General features: G+C 40.2%; 1 protein-coding gene across 1 annotated transcript in view; it reads left to right on the forward strand.

The window, feature by feature from the left end:
- The window catches only part of LOC124122039 (proton myo-inositol cotransporter-like), a 107,558-nt gene that overhangs the window by 80,649 nt on the left and 2,959 nt on the right, over positions 1 to 23,950 (forward strand). The window contains exons 2-8 of the mRNA XM_048396974.1: positions 13,349 to 13,508; positions 16,526 to 16,737; positions 17,407 to 17,518; positions 18,666 to 18,829; positions 19,772 to 19,886; positions 20,605 to 20,846; positions 23,560 to 23,712. Of these exons, the coding sequence (XP_048252931.1) occupies positions 13,349 to 13,508; positions 16,526 to 16,737; positions 17,407 to 17,518; positions 18,666 to 18,829; positions 19,772 to 19,886; positions 20,605 to 20,846; positions 23,560 to 23,712 (1,158 nt within the window). The remainder of the gene's footprint in view (positions 1 to 13,348; positions 13,509 to 16,525; positions 16,738 to 17,406; positions 17,519 to 18,665; positions 18,830 to 19,771; positions 19,887 to 20,604; positions 20,847 to 23,559; positions 23,713 to 23,950) is intronic.

Genomic DNA, 23,950 nt, shown 5'->3' on the forward strand with positions numbered 1-23,950 from the left:
GGAATATCGGACTGTACAACCCACCTTCTGTTTGCTTAGATTATCTAAACAGGGAATATCGGACTGTACAACCCACCTTCTGTTTGCTTAGATTATCTAAACAGGGAATATTGGACTGTACAACCCACCTTCTGTTTGCTTAGATTATCTAAACAGGGAATATCAGACTGTACAACCCACGTTCTGTTTGTTTAGATTATCTAAACAGGGAATATCAGACTGTACAACCCACCTTCTGTTTGTTTAGATTATCTAAACAGGGAATATTGGACTGTACAACCCACCTTCTGTTTGCTTAGATTATCTAAACAGGGAATATCGGACTGTACAACCCACCTTCTGTTTGCTTAGATTATCTAAACAGGGAATATCAGACTGTACAACCCACCTTCTGTTTGTTTAGATTTTTCTACACAGGGAATATCAGACTGTACAACCCACGTTCTGTTTGCTTAGATTACCTAAACAGGGAATATCGGACTGTACAACCCACCTTCTGTTTGCTTAGATTATCTAAACAGGGAATATCGGACTGTACAACCCACCTTCTGTTTGCTTAGATTATCTAAACAGGGAATATTGGACTGTACAACCCACCTTCTGTTTGCTTAGATTATCTAAACAGGGAATATCAGTCTGTACAACCCACCTTCTGTTTGCTTAGATTATCTAAACAGGGAATATCAGACTGTACAACCCACCTTCTGTTTGCTTAGATTATCTAAACAGGGAATATCGGACTGTACAACCCACCTTCTGTTTGCTTAGATTATCTAAACAAGGAATATCGGACTGTACAACAATTGGTATAACCGTGTGTGGTAGAAGGAAATAAAGCCACTAAGAAGATTCGTCCCTCTTAGAATTAAGCATTGACTCTTCATAGTTGCCTGAGATCTTCTGGAAGCAAACCGTTAACAGATATTTATTTGATCTTTTGACGGATCACATTAGGGCAAATTTAGCAGTGAAATTTTTAAAGGGGATAAAGACATGTTTCATTGCAAATGGAATTTGCATGTGATTGAACGGAAATTAGAGATTTAGTCGTGATCCAACGTAACTTTTGATGTTGTTTAGCAGAAATTCGTAGTGGCGTTGTGAAATTGATTGTGATGTCAGTGGAGATGACCCTTGTTGTACCGAGGGCGAGGATGCCATTACCTGTTTATGTGACATCTCGTATTGTCAGCACACTATGATTGAAGATCAGATCAACTGGTGTAAGTGATATTCCTCATGATAGGGACCAGCAAGGTCAAACTGATCTCCTCAAGGACAGAGGAACAGATCAAACACCAAGAAAACAATTTGTTATGGCTCCTGATCAAGTAACATGGCAATTTCCATTCAAAAAATATATAATAATATATAACTTCTATCTGTTATCATATAAAATATCTTTTTTTTATATCAAGTTGTTTTTATCATGTTTTATATCGGCTGTATGGCACAGAGCATTTGTTAAGTGTATGCTTAACAGGAGCAGCTCTCTGTGAAGCCATTAAACTGACATTTCTTTCTTTGAGCTGTAATTCAGCAGTCGTATCCATAATGTATTAGGTTTGTTAGAATCTTACTAGTTGTTTATGGTTGAGGTATTGACAGACTGGGGAGTGTTGGCAGGTCCAATCTGCCCTGAAATAGCTTCTCTACCTCCCCAATATTTACTGGTGGCAGAGAAGGGACGTGCGTTTTCAGCTAGTTGGTATTGATTTATTGAATCTGGTCATTTATGGCTACCATGGGGCTGATCCCTGTGACTTGTCTTAACAAATTAGTACCAGCATCCCTAATTGATAATACCAGTTTCACAATACCACCTTGTTCACTGTGTTCATTAGCCTCAAGACCAATCAGCCTGTACGTGGGGGCCAAGCTGGGAGTTGAGGGGAAAACGTTTATCATGGGTTCTTATGTTGGCCCCCATTGATCTTTTACCAGTGATATTAGTAACACTGAGGTGGGGACGGAGAGATGGACAGTGGCAATGAGATAGGATGCTCAATGGGTATTTTACGAGTCCAGAGGAGACCAGAATCAATATGGCTTATTGTGGTACATTACGTTCCTTGCTGAAGTCGCGCAGAAACTATAAAATCTTCTGGTTGAAATGGAACCACAGCATGTGGCATTCCAAATAAAAGCACATTTTATGCTCTGTCAAGCTAAATACCATTCAGGGGATAAGAAAAAAAAAAGTTAAGACCCTAACTCCGGCTTTTAGTTATGGCCAGAGAATGTGTAATGTAAAATGGTGCCATTCAGAACTCATGAAGGACAATGTAGGAAACCTAACATCTCTTCCAGTAGAAGTGCCAACGAAATGGTCTACATTGTCAATACGTTATTGATAAAATGTCCAGTAAATCTGCTGCTACTGATTTATATGTATGGCCATCTCATCAGCAACACCGGACTAAGCCAAGTTAGCCGATCTATTGATGTACCTCCTTCATTGAGCTTAATGAACTTTCCCAACGCCTACACAAGGATACCTTATCAATTATCATCGACCTTAACAAACATTTTTACAGAGACTTTTTCACATTAACTATTTGTGTTCAAATAAAGAATCTTATCTTTCTTTACGTCAGTGCAACTATGTGATAATGATGTTTAGGTGGCCTTCAGCTCAATGATAATTGGTCATGATGCCACAATAAAACAGGTGTTCTCAAAGGAAATGGAAACAAAAAATAGATCTTTCTTTTAACATTTTTGTACTAAAGATTACATGTATGCATACATCAAAGGACCTTGACCATGACAGATTGACCATAGTCAAATGAAAAAATCGAGAATCTTTTAACTTCTTCTGAGTAGTATCCATCAAGGTGTAACAAATCGTACTGCTTTTTTCTTGTTTTAAAGATTTGCGTGGTCAATATGTCAAGAGGGAGGCAAATTTTATCAGATAAAGCCTATCAGGTTTGATTTGAGGTTAATTACCAAAAAAGGACACTTGAATTAAATGTTCTAACAAAAACACAAAAACTTTAAAGAGGATATTTGCATGAAACAGATTTTTAAATTAAAAGTATGCTGATCTGTAAAAGTCAATCAGTTTTGATAGCATCTGATTTGTTCTATTCCATTTCTGTTGGATTTTAAACTGTCATTTGATTTGGTGATAAAACAAAATGACGTTTTATTGTTTTAGTCATAAAAAAATCCTTTTGATTATTTCTATTGCGAAATTTACCGTTGGCAGTATAAAAAGAAACCTTGTTTAAGGACAAGGACATCACATCAATATATACTTGGCAGTCAAGGACAATGATATCACCAGTATATTGTTGGAAGTCAAGGACAATGCTATCACAGTATATTCTTGGTAGTCAAGGACAACAATATCATCAGTATATTCTTGGAAGTCAAGGACAATGCTATCACAGTATATTCTTGGTAGTCAAGGACAACAATATCATCAGTATATTCTTGGCAGTCAAGGTCAACGATATCACCAGTCTATTCTTTGAAGTCAAGGACAATGCTATCACAGTATATTCAAGGCAGTCAAGGACAAAGATATCACCAGTATATTCTTGGAAGTCAGGGACAACTCTATCACAGTATATTCTTGGTAGCCAAGGACAAAGATATCACCAGTATAATCTTGGCAGTCAAGGACAATGATATCACCAGTATATTCTTGGAAGTCAAGGACAATGCTATCACAGTATATTCTTGGTAGTCAAGGACAATGATATCATCAGTATATTCTTGGAAGTCAAGGACAATGCTATCACAGTATATTCTTGGTAGTCAAGGACAACAATATCATCAGTATATTCTTTGAAGTCAAAGACAATGCTATCACAGTATATTCTTGGCAGTCAAGGACAAAGATATCACCAGTATATTCTTGGAAGTCAGGGACAACTCTATCACAGTATATTCTTGGTAGTCAAGGACAAATATATCACCAGTATAATCTTGGCAGTCAAGGACAATGATATCACCAGTATATTCTTGGAAGTCAAGGACAATGCTATCACAGTATATTCTTGGTAGTCAAGGACAACAATATCATCAGTATATTCTTGGAAGTCAAGGACAATGCTATCACAGTATATTCTTGGTAGTCAAGGACAACAATATCATCAGTATATTCTTGGCAGTCAAGGACAACGATATCACCAGTCTATTCTTTGAAGTCAAGGACAATGCTATCACTGTATATTCTTGGCAGTCAAGTATAAAGATATCACCAGTATATTCTTGGAAGTCAGGGACAACTCTATCACAGTATATTCTTGGTAGTCAAGGACAAAGATATCACCAGTATAATCTTGGTAGTCAAGGACAAAGATATCACCAGTACATTCTTGGAAGTCAGGGACAACTGTATCAGAGTATATCTTTGGTAGGCAAGGACAAAGATATCACAGTATATTCTTAGTAGTCAAGGACAATGATATCACCTCAGAATATTTTTCTTATTCATATAATATTGGTAGTCAAGGACAATGGTATCACAGCATGTTCTTGGTAGTCAAGGACAAAGATACGGTAGTATATTCTTGGTAGTCAAGGACAAAGATATCACCAGTATATTCTTGGTAGTCAAGGACAAAGATATCACCAGTATATTCTTGGTAGCCAAGTACAAAGATATCACCAGTATATTCTTGGTAGTCAAGGACAAAGATATCACCAGTATATTCTTGGTAGTCAAGGACAAAGATATCACCAGTATATTCTTGGTAGTCAAGTACAAAGATATCACCAGTATATTCTTGGTAGTCAAGGACAAAGATATCACAGAATGTTCTTGGTAGTCTAGGACAAAGATATCACAGAATGTTCTTGGTAGTCTAGGACAAAGATATGTGTGTGGCTTTTTGCACTAGTCAGGACTGATGCCGATTTATAGTGCTAGCCCATTGAGATACCATGCCGCAGTTTAACATAAATACTCCGTTCAGACACAGTATACTGACTCCGAGCCGACCAGTCCTTGTTGTAGCCCCTTAATGCTCCTTAAGTACCATCTTTTAACGTCTTTTGGTATAACGCGGCCGGGGATCAAACCCCGGACCTACCACTCTCCGGGCAGACGCTCTACCACTAGACCATGGAGGCGGTCTTGGTTGTCAAAGGCAAAGATATCACCAGTATATTCTTGGTGGTCAAGAACACAGATATCACCAGAATATTCTTGGCAGTCTAGGATAAAGATATCACAGCATATTCTTGGTAGTCAAGGACAAAGATATCAGCATATTCTTGGTAGTCAAGGACAAAGATATCACAGTATATTCTTGGTAGTCAAGGACAAAGAGATCACAGTATATTCTTGGTAGACAGGAACAACGATTTCACAGTATATTCTTGGTAGTCAAGGACAAAGATATCACCAGTATATTCTTGGTAGTCTAGGACAAAGAGATCACAGTATATTCTTGGTAGTCAAGGACAAAGAGATCACAGTATATTCTTGGTAGTCAAGGACAAAGATATCACAGTATATTCTTGGTAGTCTAGGACAAAGATATCACAGTATATTCTTGGTAGTCAAGGACAAAGAGATCATCAGTATTGTCTTCACATTCATAGAATCTTCGAAGTCAGTGCAGTTTCCAGCCATGACTCCAGTGTAAGACTGTATGTAGGTGGCAGCTATTCCAAGCAGTGACTGATATAGATATTGATGGTATGTATCAGATGGTACGTATATAGATGGGTGTCTTTTTATGTCCCAGAAGGAATCCCTAGCGTCTCTCTGTAAATGCAGTACTGTGTGTATTTCATTCAGTGCAAATAGAAGACAATATTCTGAACATTTTAAGGACCAGGCCATTTGTTTTCTTATTTTCGTGGATAAGATAGCCTTCTTATCAACATTAAAAAACAACTTGTGTTCACTGACAATATTATCAATTACAGCATATTTTGTTTGAGTTATTATGTCATCTTTCAATTATGTTGAGATTAATTTTTAAAAACAAAAACGCTGACCATATGCCCATTAGAGTGAGTGAGTGAGTATGGTTTTACGCCGTTTTTAGCAATATTCCAGCAATATCACGGCGGGGGACACCAGAAATGGGCTTCACACATTGTACCCATGTCGGGAATCGAACCCGGGTCTTCGGCGTGACGAGCAAACGCTTTTAACCACTAGGCTACCCGACCGCCCCTATGCCCATTAGATGTTTGTCCTGAACACTTAGCTTATATTAGCTCTACGTTCACTCTTTTTTTGTGTTATTATCTTCAATTTAACCATGACAATTTGTCTTGTTTTTTCTTTCACTTGTTGGGGCGGTCGGGTAGCGTAGTGGTTAAAGCGTTCATTCATCACGCCGAAGATCTGGGTTCGATTCCCGACATGGGTACAATGTGTGAAGCCCATTTCTGGTGTCCCCCGCTGTGATATTGCTGGAATATTGCTAAAAGGGGCGTAAAACCATACTCACTCACTCCCTCACTCACTCTTTCACTTGTTTCTTAGCAACTGACCAAGATAGTCCATAAGACAGGGCATTACACTGATCACTCCTTATGCCAAGATAAACTGAATCTCACCCGAGTGTATCAACACAAATTAATAAAAATGGAGGCTTGCCAAGGAGTTTTTCCGTTTTTATTAAAGAGTGTTGATATATTTGATATCAAAAGACACGAGGGTAAGATTTTATTCATCATCATTCTTCCAACTCTTTCAGTTTGTAGACAGTAATAAGCAGTTTCTTTAGTGTAAAAAGTACTGCTAACAGCTTCAGTAGCAGAGCCATTAGTGATGTCATTTGATTGTGATGTCATGGTAACCAATGACGTCACAATGGTCTGCAAAGCATTGTGATGCAAATTCATTGCAGCGATATCTACAGTGTAGATATCGCTTGATTTTACCCGAGCAATATATCCTGTGGGAGCCAGTTTTGGATGATAAACATGCTTCTCCTTTTGGGCAATGGAAAGGTTGAACTTATGGAGCCTGTTTCACAAAGAAGAGATTGTAGGGTTACAGCTGTGTGTCTATGCTGAAGAATGAAGGCCGTCATAGCACTTTGGTCACTTTCTGAAACAGGGCCATTGTGTTGAATACTGTCTAGTGATGTGAAATTGAATTGGGCGGAGATAGGCAATATTAATTTGACTTCACCTTTCCAAGTTTATTGGCTTTTCCTTTTCTTTGCCAATGCATGGCCTTCTTATGAATTGGATTACAGTGAAATATCTTATATCTCAACAACATGAATTTATCCTTTCCTGAAATTGATTTAGCTAGGCTTGAACGTATAATTTAGATAGACCTTTCACTTGTTGATGGGTGTAGTGGTGGGAATGGAATTGACACATTAATCTCTTCTGATACCTCAAGACATGATTGGTTTTGTGTCCCGAAGTTTGTTGCTCAGACTGCGACTCCTGGCTGTTGGGTAAATGGGTGATTTCAGACCTAGATAGTTTAGGCAAGGAAGACTCACCCACGCACTCCTACCTGCTAGTCATGGCCCAGTATTGAGCAATATTCTCCATCCATCATACACCCTAGTTTTTATGCTGCTGATGTTGATATAGGATCTGCCTCAGTTCAATACATCCTGTATGGGTTAATGAACCATTAATCACCATCTTGATGTAACGTTTGCATGGACGTGAATGGAGCCATTTTCAATTGATTTGCCATCAGTTTTGAGTGTGTGGGTACTCCTACTCTTCAAAAGAGAGACTGAGAGGGGCATTGGCACTGATAAGAGATGGACAATTTCCTGCAACCCTGGGAGATGGAGCAATGATAGACAGACGTAGGTGTGCGGGGGAGAGCTCACTGAGTAATCAGTGGATGGGAGTGGGGGATCAATTCTTACGACACGAGAGAAGGTTGTTATCCATTAAGGGGAGATCAAGAGGTATTTGGGTAGTCTAAGCAGGGTTTGTTAGAGATGAGTATCTGGCACTAGGTCGTAAGTTGCAGCTGCTCTGAATGTTACGAAATGACAGCAGTCATACATCCGACACCCATGCATTGCAGTCTCAGTTTTGATACATCATATTTAATTAATGAAATTTGTATCATGTTCTGTACCCTTGTGATAACAGATTTGTTTGTTTGCGATTATTTTCAATACAGGTACATCTTTTGAACCAAAATATGTAGTGATCAGACAGCTAAACCATTACATCTTTGCAAATCCTGCACATGTATTAACATACAATGAAGTGATGCCTTTGCAGATTAGGTAATGACATTGTTGTTTCCATGGAAACAAGTCGGAATTTGAAACAATTGAATGTTTACTTATCTTAATCCTGATGAGTATTTCGGCACGAAACTTTCACTGTTTCCGATTTCCATGGGGTTTGGTTGTACTGATTCATTGATAAAACATATGTCTGCCCATACCTGAGCAAGATATGGCTACCTGGCTGTACCGGTCTAAAGCTCATAACGTTGCAGCGGGCTGGGAAGTTTCTAATCTTTCCGCATGAAGAGCTATCCCTTAATTGACAATTTAATTTTTCAACAGTTTAACATAAGGTCATCTGGGTCATAATACATTTAGTATTAATACAGGATGAATTTTATGCTCTATGTAAGTTGTTTTAAACAAGCTATTCAAGGCATCTGTGAGGTTTTTACATGATTCACTTGAAGCCTAATTGTTTGATAGGACTATTTATATAGATATAACATATTTCATCAAGTGGTTTATGTTTCATCCGTAGCTACTCGGGAACAATAAAATAATGTGTGGCTGGGGATTTGGTCGTGAAATGGCGGGGATGAAAGTCAAATCATTAAATAAATAAAAATGGGCCAATCAATACAACTATACATGAAATAAAATCTAAATATCAAACAGCAATATAACACATCTGGGATTGAAAAGACATTTCATACTTTTAAATTGCACATTAACAAAATATAAGCGAACACAACTCCATTATTTGAGTAAAAGACCTAGAGTCTTTGTGGTCTTAAACCATGCTTGACTCAACACTGGTATTGTTCTCAGTATTCAATGGCAACACTGAACCTGCTACAAGCACCTTCCTTATCAATAATACATCACCAAGAGCTAAATATACCAGGAACTGGTGCCAGAATAGAAATACAAGTGTCCTGGGTGTCTTTGTGAGTTCTACTTGATTATTTGTACGTCTGCTCCCACTAGATGTAGATTCTCATTGATAACCTGTCGCATGGCAGACAATCAATCAGTGTGGGTTGACGCGCGGGACGGGCGGGATTCGTTAATGCAAGACTGGACTCCATGAACATGCTTTTATTGGGGTGGTGCCCAAATAAGGACAGTGACATTGATTTTACTCAGGTGGAAAGGGAGATAACTCAATTTGATGGTAGTTTGAGGAACAGAAATTCGGTTAAGCAAATGACTCTGACCAATTTCCCCTTAAACAAACACTACTAGCTGCATTAAGAGAATTTGATGTTGAGGAAACTTTGTCCCTGAAGAAATAGAGAGGGTTATACCTTACTTCAGTATTAATGAAAGTACACTTTCCATGATGGCTGACGAGGCAATTGCAAGAATGTATGTACTTGAATCTGATGAAGGCACAAGACTGATAAATATGTACAGGGGTCAATACATCTTGAATGCTTCCAAAACATGCAGCTTTGTGTGAAAAGGAAGAAGATTGGAAAAATCACAAGAAGGTGGCTGGGAACCTGGCCCTTTCCCAAAAGAAAGTCTGGCATGAAGCATTAACAAACATATTTTCACTTCACTCTGGTAAGAAATTATATTCAAAAATTGACTTGGATAAAACTGATTCTGAATGTATTAAGAATGGAAATATAAGCATTTAATTACCAACCCTACAACAACCACTTTTGTTTGAAATTTTTTTTGCAAAAATTTAATTTGTTCTCTTTGAAAATAAAATGGTCAGCACTCAATTCATTTTGAAATCTTTGTTTCAAAATGTTATTGATGTTACACACCATTCTGAATTTCAAGAATCCCATTTGAAAAAACATGTTGGAGTACAATGTATTTATTATTCGATTATTTCGATTATGAGTCGTAAGACATTTTATTTCTTTTATTTTATTTGTTTCAAACATGATCTTCAAGGTGTCTGTGGTTACATCATCTGTTGATAGATTGATTCATGAAAGTTTGGTGGATTAGGTTTATATTGGAATTCATGAATCAAAGAAAGAAGCGACATTTGATTCTTTTCTTGGGGACAGAAAACTGTTGGGTGTTTAGTAGTGAGACGGATAGGGATGAAAATTTTATGATTAATTTATAGCTAAAATGGATAGAATTATCATTAAACTGCCTGCATGTTATCAGAAATGAGCGGGCCACTGTAACTTGATAATGCCCTCATACTGTTTGACGACGGGCCATTATCACACCCGTTGTTAGGTGATGTCATATGATAGGATAGCTGACGTCACGTTCAATAGTGACGTCATCTGGTTTGTTCTATGATGTTTCCATATTTGTAAAAGTGGGTCAGTGACATTCTGGTTGATTGCAGTAAATGTTTCAAACCCGATATTGTTGTTTCTTTTTATTTGATACAAAATTCTATCCATTTTAGCTATGATAATGGTAACGCTATTTTTCAGGGCATTATCATTTGCAAAGGCCCTCCGTCATTTCAGTTAATGGAAGACCTCAGGCTTCTGCAAATGATAATGCCCTGAAAAATAGCGTTACTCTTATATTTACATAGTCCTGGATATGAAATCTATAAGAAACATCCAAAAAAAAGTCACTTTGTAGAATAGGACCCTGTGCTTACAGGACACAAGATAAGGAATAGTGAAGTACATGTATGTCTTACTTGGGTACTGTGTCTTAGTGCTAAGATGATTGTAACTCCTATACTTTAACATAGACTTACAATAGGTGTTGTGCTAAGACAATCATAACTCCCATACTCTAACATAGGCTTACAGTAGGTGTAATGCTAAGACGATTGTAACTCCCCTAACTTATTATAGGCTTACGTTAAGATGATAACTCTAATACTTTAACATAGGCTTATAATTGGTGTAGTGCGAAAATGATCGTAACTCCCATACTTTTACATGGGCTTACATTAGGCATTGTACTAAGATGATTGTAACCCCCATAATTCAACATAGGTTTACAATAGGTGTTGTACTAAGAGGATCGTAACTCCCATACTTTAACATGGACTTACAATAGACGTTGGACTAAGATGATCGTAACTCCCATCCTTTAACATAGATTTACAATAGGCGTAGTGCTAAGATGATTGTAACTCCCATATTTTAACTTAGGCTTATGATAGGCATAGTGCTAAGATGATCGTAACTCCCGTATTTTAACATAGGCTCATGATAGACGTAGTGCTGCTATCACTTTGTGGAAGCTCCCTTGCCTCACAGGACAAGAGAATCGTAATAGACAAGAATGTGTGACCGTCGCCTCATCAAATTGCACCAAGTGTACTTCAGTGTATGATTTTTCTGTGAAAGAAATTAAAAGACAAAATTAAATGTATCCTGTCTCGCATGTTCAGGATAAAAACTTGATGATAATCTACTAAATTGCCTAGGAAGAAATATCTGGGGTTTTTTTTGTATATGTCATTTCCAGTTTTATCTGAAACACATGATTAGGCTGCTCTTGTCGTGCTTCATGACACAGCCTGAGATTTAGTGGCAGATCAATGTCTTCTTCTGTTGCCATGGCATGAAAGAGCTCATTTCCCCTTGTTACATATGTTTTGCTTTAATGTTTTGATGATTACCACACGGTGTGTCAGTTAGGATGAGTTACTGAAAGAAGCCATGTCTCCTGCACTGTAGCTGACACTTCCTTGGCTTTACGTACTGGCTCCCTGATCAAACGTTCTGCTCTGTGTGTTATCAGAGGAGACTAGTGTTTGGAAACATGATGGAGTATAAAGATAAAAGGTGGTGTGTATCTGACAGATTATTTACACAAAAGATCCAGAACTCACAAAGAAAACTCAGTAATTCACGAATCTTTCATGCTCTATGCTGTCGTCAGAATAGATCCAGAGCTCCCATAGAAAACTGAGTATTTGTTAAACCTTTGAGTCGATCTGTATGCTGTTGGCATGCAATCAGCCAAGTCAGTCAGCCTGACCACCCGATCCATTTTGGCCCCTTTTACAAAAAGCATTGGTTACTGGAGACCTATAAATTCTTGCCCAGAATCCACACAGAATCTCATAATTTAAGTAACAGTTATGATATATTTAAGATCAGTGGCACTTTAGTGAGTTTTTTTTTCACTTGAGTACATTATGGGTTCCGTCCGCGTGCGTGCGTGCGTGCGTGCGTGCGTGCGTGCGTGGCGTGGCGTGGCGGGGCGGGGCGGGGCGGGGAGGGGTGAGCGTCCCGAAATCGTTTCCGGAGCATAACTCAGAAACCGTTAAATATTTCTCTACGAAACTTTGCATGTCTATCAGACTGGTGCCTTTTGCTATTTAGGAATTTTAAAAATTTTTATTTTTTAAGTTTCCATGGCAACAAGTTGGACTTAGGTTCTAGAAGGGTGCTGTTCGTTTCCGGAGCGTAACTCAAAAACCGTTAAATAATTTCTTACAAAACTGTGCATGTTTACCAGACACATACTGGACTGGTGCCTCTTGCTAGTTAGGAATTTTAGAAATTTTTATTTTTCACGTTTCCATGGCAATAAGTTGGACTTAGGTTCTACAGGGGTGGTGTTCGTTTCCAGAGTATAACTCAAAAACCGTTAAATACTTTCTTACAAAACTTTGCATGTCTACCAGGCACATACTGAACTGGTGCCTTTTGATATATAGCACTTTTAGAAATTTTTATTGTTTATGTTTCCATGACAACAAGTTGGATTTAAGTTTTAATATAGGATTGGTTTACTTAAGTAGTATAACAAATAAACTGTTAAATATTTCCTTGCCAAACATTGCATGTCTATATATAAAGCGCATACTGAACTAGTGCCATTTGATATTAAGGAGTTTTAGAAATGTTTTTTTTAGAATTCCCATTGCAGCTTTTTTGACATAGGCTAAGAGAAATGTTGGGTCAGTTACCTGGTTTGGGACCATAACGTGTTAAAATGGGCGGGGGATAAAGATGACTTTGTCAACTATACACTTGTTTTTTATGGAAACAAGTTTAAATGAACACACATGATGAGTTGCTTGTGAACTCTTGTACAGATCATGAAAATTCATTTTCACACCAGATAACATGTCCTATACTCTTTTATGTCTTTCTTGTGTTGATGCAGGACCTTACCTAACTCATGTCACGGCATGAAGCAACATGGGGCCATAGGGTAGCCTTGTGGTTCAAGCGTTCACTCGTCCCGCCGAAGACTCGAGTCGGTCAGATTTAGATTTGTATGTTTGTGTGTTTCAGGACTGACGTCAACAACTATCCCCATGTACCTGGCGGAATGCTCCCCTTCCTATGCCCGGGGGTCACTGGTGTCCACCAACATCGCAATGGTGGCGTTTGGACAGTTCATGGCCAATGTTGTGGATGGAATATTTGGGTCAGACACTCAGAACGGATGGAGGTACGGATAGTTTGTATTTCATGCTTTCTGGCTCTTGTATAAAATCACAGACTTAAAGGTTTGGTCTCATTTCAGACATATTTCTTTTGTTCGTCAAGTTTTTTTATTTACGCTGCAAAGACTTTAGGGACCAACGATTTGATATTCGCAAGGGGGAGGGCCTTGGATTTTGTTTTGAAACCAGATATTTTTTAAGGCCACCGCTGCAAACCATATATATTTTTAATTAACACTATGATAAAGCATTGCCTTATGGGAATATATATATTTGGCATGAGTACCAAATGTTAATGGCTGAATTCAGGAATATACCCAGTTAGGTATCCAGACTTCTGGGCTATTATACCATTATACCCTTGACAAGATGGCAGGAGTGGAGGAGTGAGACGCTACAATTCACTAGGGTTAGAATAGTTGCCAGCAACCCATGCTGGTCGTGAAAGATGACCAAATAGATCAAGTGGTCAGGCTCGGTGACTTGGTTGATTATAATCATGATGACGTGGACTGTGGCTCACAATATTAATCACTGGATTGTCTGGTCCGTACTTTTCAAATCTGTCCACCTCAACAACACAGTTACGGGCGTAGCGCTCATTTCGACGTCTGTAGACTTGGATTCTACCATCATGAAGTTGCAAGAGGAAACATGATTCATTGCTGAACCAAATTCTTTGCCAGTTTCTCCAATTCCGTCTTTGGACGTTTCTGCACCAGAAAACGTGTGACAGGCGATGATGACGTTGCAGCACAGGTTCAACATAAGGTCTTCTTGCACGAACTCCACTTTCTTGTAGGCGATTCCGTATTGTCTGTGTGGACACTCACCCTAGACCTGGGACAGTTCCTGCAATTTCAGTTGCTGGGACCGACCTGTTGCAAAGATGGAACACCCAGATGTAACGATCCTGCACCGCAGTTGTTATCTTTGGCCTCCCAGTTCGAGGTCGGTTGTGGGTGGATCCAAGTTGTTGGTAACGCCCTCAAAGGCATGAAACGGTGCTGTGGTAAACATAAAAATGATATACAACAGATGCCCACAAACTTGGCATATCAAATGTCTCAGAAAAAACACAAAGAGGCAAATGCTATGTCCACTTGTGTCATCCCTATACCCCTCGTCATGGAGCACAACTTCCCCAATTTTCACGTGCACACATTGTGATCCTTTTCCAGGTGAAATTTTCCATCATTTGGAAAAATGATGTGTTTAGAGTTAATGTTTCATCAGGTAACAAACTTAGGTAACAGTTTCCATACTAATAGAAGAGGTGCAGTGGAAAGTTTAATTTTGATATGTGTATTTTCTGAAAGGAAATATGGTTTTTTTTCATCTTTTAAACTTAGTATATTTATTTGGGCTGTGTACCATCTGTGATCCAGTTGATTGCTTTATCCTTGATCTGTCCATGACAGAGACTGGTTTGATGTTTCAGGTACATGTTGGCACTGGGCTGTGTACCATCTGTGATCCAGTTGATTGCTTTATCCTTGATCTGTCCATGACAGAGACTGGTTTGATGTTTCAGGTATATGTTGGCACTGGGCTGTGTACCATCTGTGATCCAGTTGATTGCTTTATCCTTGATCTGTCCATGACAGAGACTGGTTTGATGTTTCAGGTACATGTTGGCACTGGGCTGTGTACCGTCTGTGATCCAGTTGATTGCTTTATCCTTGATCTGTCCATGACAGAGACTGGTTTGATGTTTCAGGTACATGTTGGCACTAGTCTGTGTACCATCTGTGATCCAATTGATTGCTTTATCCTTGATCTGTCCATGACAGAGACTGGTTTGATGTTTCAGGTACATGTTGGCACTGGGCTGTGTACCGTCTGTGATCCAGTTGATTGCTTTATCCTTGATCTGTCCATGACAGAGACTGGTTTGATGTTTCAGGTACATGTTGGCACTGGGCTGTGTACCGTCTGTGATCCAGTTGATTGCTTTATCCTTGATCTGTCCATGACAGAGACTGGTTTGATGTTTCAGGTACATGTTGGCACTGGGCTGTGTACCATCTGTGATCCAGTTGATTGCTTTATCCTTGATCTGTCCATGACAGAGACTGGTTTGATGTTTCAGGTACATGTTGGCACTGGGCTGTGTACCGTCTGTGATCCAGTTGATTGCTTTATCCTTGACCTGTGCATGACAGAGACTGGTTTGATGTTTCAGGTACATGTTGGCACTGGGCTGTGTACCGTCTGTGATCCAGTTAATAGCTTTATCCTTGATCTGTCCATGACAGAGACTGGTTTGATGTTTCAGGTACATGTTGGCACTGGGCTGTGTACCGTCTGTGATCCAGTTGATTGCTTTATCCTTGACCTGTGCATGACAGAGACTGGTTTGATGTTTCAGGTACATGTTGGCACTGGGCTGTGTACCGTCTGTGATCCAGTTGATTGCTTAATCCTTGACCTGTGCATGACAGAGACTGGTTTGATGTTTCAGGTACATGTTGGCACTGGGCTGTGTACCGTCTGTGATCCAGTTGATTGCTTTATCCTTGACCTGTGCATGACAGAGACTGGTTAGATGTTTCAGGTACATGTTGGCACTGGGCTGTGTACCGTCTGTGATCCAGTTGATTGCTTTATCCTTGACCTGTGCATGACAGAGACTGGTTTGATGTTTCAGGTACATGTTGGCACTGGGCTGTGTACCGTCTGTGATCCAGTTGATTGCTTTATCCTTGATCTGTCCATGACAGAGACTGGTTTGATGTTTCAGGTATATGTTGGCATTGGGCTGTGTACCATCTGTGATCCAGTTGATTGCTTTATCCTTGATCTGTCCATGACAGAGACTGGTTTGATGTTTCAGGTACATGTTGGCACTGGGCTGTGTACCGTCTGTGATCCAGTTGATTGCTTTATCCTTGATCTGTCCATGACAGAGACTGGTTTGATGTTTCAGGTATATGTTGGCATTGGGCTGTGTACCATCTATGATCCAGTTGATTGCTTTATCCTTGATCTGTCCATGACAGAGACTGGTTTGATGTTTCAGGTACATGTTGGCATTGGGCTGTGTACCATCTATGATCCAGTTCATTGGCTTCATGTTCATGCCGGAGAGTCCAAGATGGCTGATCATCACCGAGAAGGAGGAGAAGGCGAGACGGGTGCTGCAGTCCATGAGGGGGCAGCTGGACATTGAGGAGGAGTTTGACAGCATCAAGAGTACATGTACCGAGATCAAACAGCAGCAGGCATCCAGAGGTCAGTTTGCAGTCATGAGTGGACCAACCATTAGATACTCTGTGTGTGTGTGTGTGTGTGTGTGTGTGTGTGTGTGTGTGTGTGTGTGTGTGTGTGTGTGTGTGTGTGTGTGTGTGTGTGTGTGTGTGTGTGTGAGAGAGAGAGCATTTCCAGACATGAAGAGTTGCCATTTTTTTAAATTGCATGGGAGAGCCAAACAATTAGTTTTGGAAGCAAAAACATTATTTTAGAACAACCAGGATGTCCAGTGGATGATTATTTTGTAAAACCTGAGGACAAACTATCTTATTTTTTATAAAACATCCCAGACTAAATCTCCTCTCTTTCCTTCTTCTACCTCTCTCTTTTAACACCCCCTACCCCCTTGCTCTCCGCTCTTCCTTCTTTCTGTTATCCATTCTTCTCCTGCATGTACATCAACTTAGAAAGTTTCCACCAAAGCTCCTCACACTGATGCCTCCTTCCCTGCACACTTATTGAAGCTGTACGTTGATGAACATGCAATGTGATAGAGCTTGCTTCATAACATGTGTTATAACAGATCATAACTGATAATTTCTGATGGTATCCCAAGCAAAAGTGAGCAGTATGTGTTTCCTTTTTTGGATTAGTGATGCAGAAACTGTTTTCTGTGAAGAGCATATTTACAGTTAATTTTTTTTTTTTCAGCACATAAACCAATATTCATCCAGATGCTCCAGACTCCAGCCATTCGGAGGGCACTGATAGTGGGATGCAGTCTGCAGATATTTCAGCAAGTTGCTGGTATCAACACAGTCATGTAAGTCTTGCATGATCTTTTGGAAGCGCTGTACACAGGGACCAAGTTCTATTGATGTTCTCACTCATCACTTCTGGAATTACGCATATCGCAGACACATTTCATATCAGTTACTTGGATCCCAATAAACTCTGAAAGCTAGCCAAATAAATTTGTAAATGATTTGAATCCTCCTAAATCAGTGTTGGAGGACTGGAGTTATGACAGTCATTGCACTCGATCAAGATCTCGAGTTGCCATGGAGAAAGTTTCAACTATCCATATACTCTTGACAAAGACAGTTATGACAGATCCGTTTTCAAGACATTCACACTGATTATTTATATCAACAGAATTTGTCACTATCCAAAACTTCTCTAAACAAAGCTTTTGTCCTTTTTTAGTGTGATGGTATCATGAATAATTTGTGAACAAGAATCTGTTTTCATTATGAAAGGAATTATCTTGAGAGAATCTCTACTACAGAACAATGTCTAGACCGATACTTGTTCAGTTTGTAAGACATCCCCATGGCATGTCTGAACCATGCCTGTATTTATCAACTGGTCATGCTACCCGACATGGACATGCACAGTCATGGCATCTGTAGCTCATGGGGTGATTTGTCTGTCCAGGAAATGCCTCTGTTTCCCTAATCACCGCTGCATTAAAACATACCATACTGTTATCTCAACTTTCACAATCGTGCAGACAGAATTGAGATAAAGGCATTTACCAAGCCATGTTCATTGTAAATCTCATAAAAGTAGGAGACGGAGAAAGAGTATAGCGATAATTTGTTAGATGGCTCAATCAGTGAGATTCATTCAGAGTAAATTGCCTTGAGTCTGTTATCGACCTTGTCTGTGAATGATTTTTCCTCGTCAATATAAAGTGCATAGTTTGAATGAATCGGTCGATACCCTGTCCAGTGATATGTCTCAGAATTTCATTCAGTCACTACACCATGAGAAGTTGCTTTTGAAGGAGATTGGTGTCAGTCAGGCCGGTAATGTGTTCAATAAGCACGGAGGCCAGTCATACCCAGCATGAAGGAAGTTTATTTGAGTGAAATTGACCAAAACTGATTACGTAATTATTGCTTCAGGGAAGTCAGCCCGTTGTGGAGCTGGAGTAATTATGTCTCATGCATTTCCTATAATTCCAGGTATTACAGTGCCACCATTATTCGCATGTCTGGGGTCAAGAGTGATGAAGCTGCAATATGGTTGTCAGCGGTAACAGCTGCAGTCAACTTCCTGTTTACTCTTCTTGGCTTGTATCTGGTAGAGAAGATTGGGCGACGCCCACTGACATTAGGAAGTCTTATGGGTATGTCACCATATTCTTGGACAGGATTTCCAATTTCCTCCAAACTGCATATGGTGCAGTCATACTGGAGAAATCGTACATAAGAAGAAAAAAATCATTTTCTTTCCAACAACAAGAGAACAAGTTTTTGCTGAATGCTTTTGTTGCCTTAGGGACTGGTCATTTATTTTTTTATTTTTTTTATATGGAGTGGGGGAAGGGGCAGAGGGAATCAGGGGAGGGTCACCAAAAAATATGACAGTCTCTAGGGGAGGGTCATAAAAATTATACACATATTCAGAGTTGGGGCTGGGGGTCATGAAGAAATGGACAGTTTATGGTAAAATATAAAGTGCTTTACATTTTGTCTTTTCAGGAAGGTTCATGAAAAAAAAATGTACATGGATATGGGGGGGGGTGATTATTTTCTGTACATTAGTGCATCACAAACCTTCTACTCACACCCCACTCCTACTACCCCTTAATAGTTTCTGCTTTGTATCTGTGTTCCCTTATTTCTTCTCATCAGTTTATTTCCAATTGTTATGCTTCTGATAGATAATTGAGGTACCAATATTCAACTGAAACCATTCATTTATTGAAATGTTAGATCTAGTATCTAATACTTTAATGTCTCCTTTATTGACATTACCTTAAGTCTTGAGTCTTCACATCTGAAAGTGTAATACATCTTATGTTTCGGAGCCGTGTGTGTGTATTTACAGACATTTTTTGCATGTATTTTCTTATGGATCTTCACAATTTTACACTAAAAAGCATTGTGTCATTGAAGCAGATTGAAAGTAGTTCCAGCATAAAGTGTTACTTCACTCGAGTGCGATATCAATCTTAACAATTTTTTCAGATAAATACAGTATTTTGTCACTTAAGTACATAACAGATTGCATTCTGTACAATATTTTTGTTGGATGAATGTTTCATGTGGTATTTCTGACTTTACAGGCGCCATAGTGAGTTTAGCTTGGCTAGCAGTTGGGTTCCACCTGTCTGCCCTCAACACGCCCCCTATAGATCTGGTAGAGCCTTCCACTGCAGAATCCCACTGTGCAAGATACAGGTGAGTGCCATGTGAGGGGATTTCATAAAGATGGGGTGAGATGACATGGGGTTTAGCATTGTTTTGAAGATTCTAATATCGATTTTATAGTGCCACCCAAATGAGATACTACTGACTCCAAGTTAAGCAGTCCTTGTGTTTCCCCCTTGATGCCAAGTGCTATAGGTAGGGTAACAACAACTACCATGTTTTAACTTCCTTCAGTAGGACGCGGCCAGGGGATCAAACAACTGAACAATCTAAAGCTATATCCAATATATCATCAAGAAGTATGAACAGATTACAGTTAAACGAGTCAATAAGCCCTTTATAAACCTCCAAGACTTGCCGAGGAGTTTAACTTTTTTATCGACGAGTATATATATTTCATATCAAAAGACACAAGATTCTGTTTATCATCCAAAATCATCCTTCCTACTTTTGTAAGTTGTTTGTGTCATAAGTGGAAAAAGTACAAACCAACATCAGTGGCAGATAGATTAGTGATGTCATTTCATTGTGATGTCATGGTAACATATGATGTCACGATGGTCTGCAAAGAATTGTGATGCAATTTCATTGATCTCACCCAAGCAATATCTTCTGTGGAAGCCAGTTTTGGATGATAAATCTTAATAACATCCATTATTTGTTTTTACAGACAATTTGTGTCACTGCGGTTAATTTTCAAGATTGAAGTCATACTGAATGCATACAACTAGCTACAACTCTTTTCCAGAATCTGCAATGACTGCCGTCGTGACCTAAACTGTGGCTTCTGCTATGTTGATGCTGGTGACGCTGTTGCCAACTCGTCATGTCTACCAACCAGCTACGACAATCCCTGGTTGGCAACACAGGGTCGCTGCAACTCCAGCGAACTCCCAGGGACCATCACCTGGGCCTACGACTACTGCCCCACCCAGTACTCCTGGATGCCGATGGTGGGACTTGTGCTGTACCTGGTCTTCTTTGCTCCAGGTGAGTGAAATCACTGGACTGTGCTATAACTGAACCCTGTGGGCATTTTGGGCTGGATTGGTCCCCAGCAAACTGTGTTGGTCATAAGACGTAATGGAACAGTTTGTCAGACTCGGTGATTGGTCCACAGCAAACCTGTGTTGATCGTAAGACAGAATGGATTGGTTTGTCAGACTTGGTGATTGGTCCACAGCAAACCTGTGTTGATCGTAAGACAGAATGGATCGGTTTGTCAGACTCGGTGATTGGTCCCCAGCCACCTGTGTTGGTTGTAGGACGTAATGGATTGGTTTGTCAGACTTGGTGATTGGTCCACAGCAAACCTGTGTTGGTCATAAGACGTAATGGATCAGTTTGTCAGACTTGGTGATTGGTCCACAGCAAACCTGTGTTGATCGTAAGACAGAATGGATCGGTTTGTCAGACTCGGTGATTGGTCCCCAGCCACCTGTGTTGGTTGTAGGACGTAATGGATTGGTTTGTCAGACTCGGTGATTGGTCCCCAGCCACCTGTGTTGGTTGTAGGACGTAATGGATCGGTTTGTCAGACTCGGTGATTGGTCCCCAGCCACCTGTGTTGGTTGTAAGACGTAATGGATCGGTTTGTCAGACTCGGTGATTGGTACCCAGCAACCTGTGTTGATCGTAAGACGTAATGGATCGGTTTGTCAGACTTGGTGATTGGTCCCCAGCAACCTGTGTTGATCGTAAGACGTAATGGATCGGTTTGTCAGACTCAGTGATTGGTACCCAGCAACCTGTGTTGATCGTAAGACGTAATGGAACAGTTTGTCAGACTTGGTGATTGGTCCCCAGCAACCTGTGTTGATCGTAAGACGTAATGGATCGGTTTGTCAGACTTGGTGATTGGTACCCAGCAACCTGTGTTGATCGTAAGACGTAATGGATCGGTTTGTCAGACTTGGTGATTGGTACCCAGCAACCTGTGTTGATCGTAAGACGTAATGGAACAGTTTGTCAGACTTGGTGATTGGTCCCCAGCAACCTGTGTTGATCGTAAGACGTAATGGATTGGTTTGTCAGACTCAGTGATTGGTACCCAGCAACCTGTGTTGGTCGTAAGACGTAATTTATCGGTTTGTCAGACTCAGTGATTGGTACCCAGCAACCTGTGTTGGTCGTAAGTGGTAATGGATCGGTTTGTCAGACTCGGTGATTGGTCCCCAGTAACCTGTGTTGGTTGTAGGACGTAATGGATCAGTTTGTCAGACTCGGTGATTGGTCCCCAGCAACCTGTGTTGATCGTAAGACGTAATGGATCGGTTTGTCAGATTCGGTGATTGGTCCCCAGTAACCTGTGTTGATCGTAAGACGTAATGGATCGGTTTGTCAGACTCGGTGATTGGTCCCCAGCAACCTGTGTTGGTTGTAGGACGTAATGGATCGGTTTGTCAGACTCGGTGATTGGTCCCCAGCAACCTGTGTTGATCGTAAGACGTAATGGATCGGTTTGTCAGACTTGGTGATTGGTCCCCAGCAACCTGTGTTGGTTGTAGGACGTAATAGATCGGTTTGTCAGACTCAGTGATTGGTACTCAGCAACCTGTGTTGATCGTAAGACGTAATGGATCGGTTTGTCAGACTCGGTGATTGGTCCCCAGCAACCTGTGTTGATCGTAAGACGTAATGGATCGGTTTGTCAGACTCGGTGATTGGTCCCCAGCAACCTGTGTTGGTTGTAGGACGTAATAGATCGGTTTGTCAGACTCAGTGATTGGTACCCAGCAACCTGTGTTGGTCGTAAGACGTAATGGATCGGTTTGTCAGACTCGGAGATTGGTCCCGAGCAACCTGTGTTGGTTGTAGGACGTAATGGATCGGTTTGTCAGACTTGGTGATTGGTTCCCAGCAACCTGTGTTGGTTGTAGGACGTAATGGATCGGTTTGTCAGACTCAGTGATTGGTTCCCAGCAAAATGTGTTGGTCGTAAGTGGTAATGGATCGGTTTGTCAGACTCAGTGATTGGTCCCGAGCAACCTGTGTTGGTTGTAGGACGTAATGGATCGGTTTGTCAGACTCTGTGATTGGTTCCCAGCAAAATGTGTTGGTCGTAAGTGGTAATGGATCGGTTTGTCAGACTCAGTGATTGGTCCCGAGCAACCTGTGTTGGTTGTAGGACGTAATGGATCGGTTTGTCAGACTCGGTGATTGGTACCCAGCAACCTGTGTTGGTTGTAAGAAATCAATGTATCGGTATGTCAGGCTCAGTGATAACAAAGCCATCATACCTCATTGGCCCACTGCTCATGACATCAATCACTGATTTGTCTGGTCCAGACTTGATTATTTACATGCAGCTGGCATATTGTTGAGTGAAGAAGTAAACAACAAACAAACTAAACGGTTAAACAAGTGAAGACATGAAGTGAACACTTCTTTAATAATTATCTACAGCACATTTATGAAACAGCCAGTCCCTGTAATTTATTTTTGGCCAAACTAATTTGTTACCGTTCTACAAGAGCAAGCCTACTGGCTTGTGAACAGTCATAGTCAAGGACCCGCTATCCAATTATTTCTGTAAATCTATTTCCTGCATCCTGTCACAATATGAACAATAATTTCAAATTTCAGCTAAATCAATCTGAAAGAGAATTCTGAAGTAAGCAAAGGCTGTGATTTTGTTATGAATATTAAATATTATTTACTTGTTACTTAAGAAGGAAATATTTCTGATTTGTTTGTGTTGAAGGTATGGGTCCCATGCCATGGACCATCAACTCTGAGATCTACCCACTGTGGGCTAGGAGCGTTGGGACGGCAGTGTCCACCTTCACCAACTGGGCATTCAACCTGGCTGTGTCCATGTCCTTCATCAGTCTCACTGAGACACTCACAAGATATGGTAATACATAGTGTTCTTACTGAAGTAGGGTGGGGTGGTCGGGTAGCCTAGTGGTTTAAGCGTTCCCTCGTCACACCGAAAACCCTTGGTTCGATTCCCGACATGGGTACATTGTGTGAAGACATTTCTGGTGTCCCACGCTGTAATATTGCTGAAATATTGCTAAAAGCTGTGTAAAAATCAAATTCACTGACTCGCTGGATGACTTCAAGTGAAAACGTTGGTGTGAATGTGAAAC

Source organism: Haliotis rufescens, unplaced genomic scaffold (genome assembly GCF_023055435.1).
Source record: "Haliotis rufescens isolate VD_foot unplaced genomic scaffold, xgHalRufe1.0.p SCAF_16, whole genome shotgun sequence".
In the NCBI taxonomy this organism is placed as follows: domain Eukaryota; kingdom Metazoa; phylum Mollusca; class Gastropoda; order Lepetellida; family Haliotidae; genus Haliotis; species Haliotis rufescens.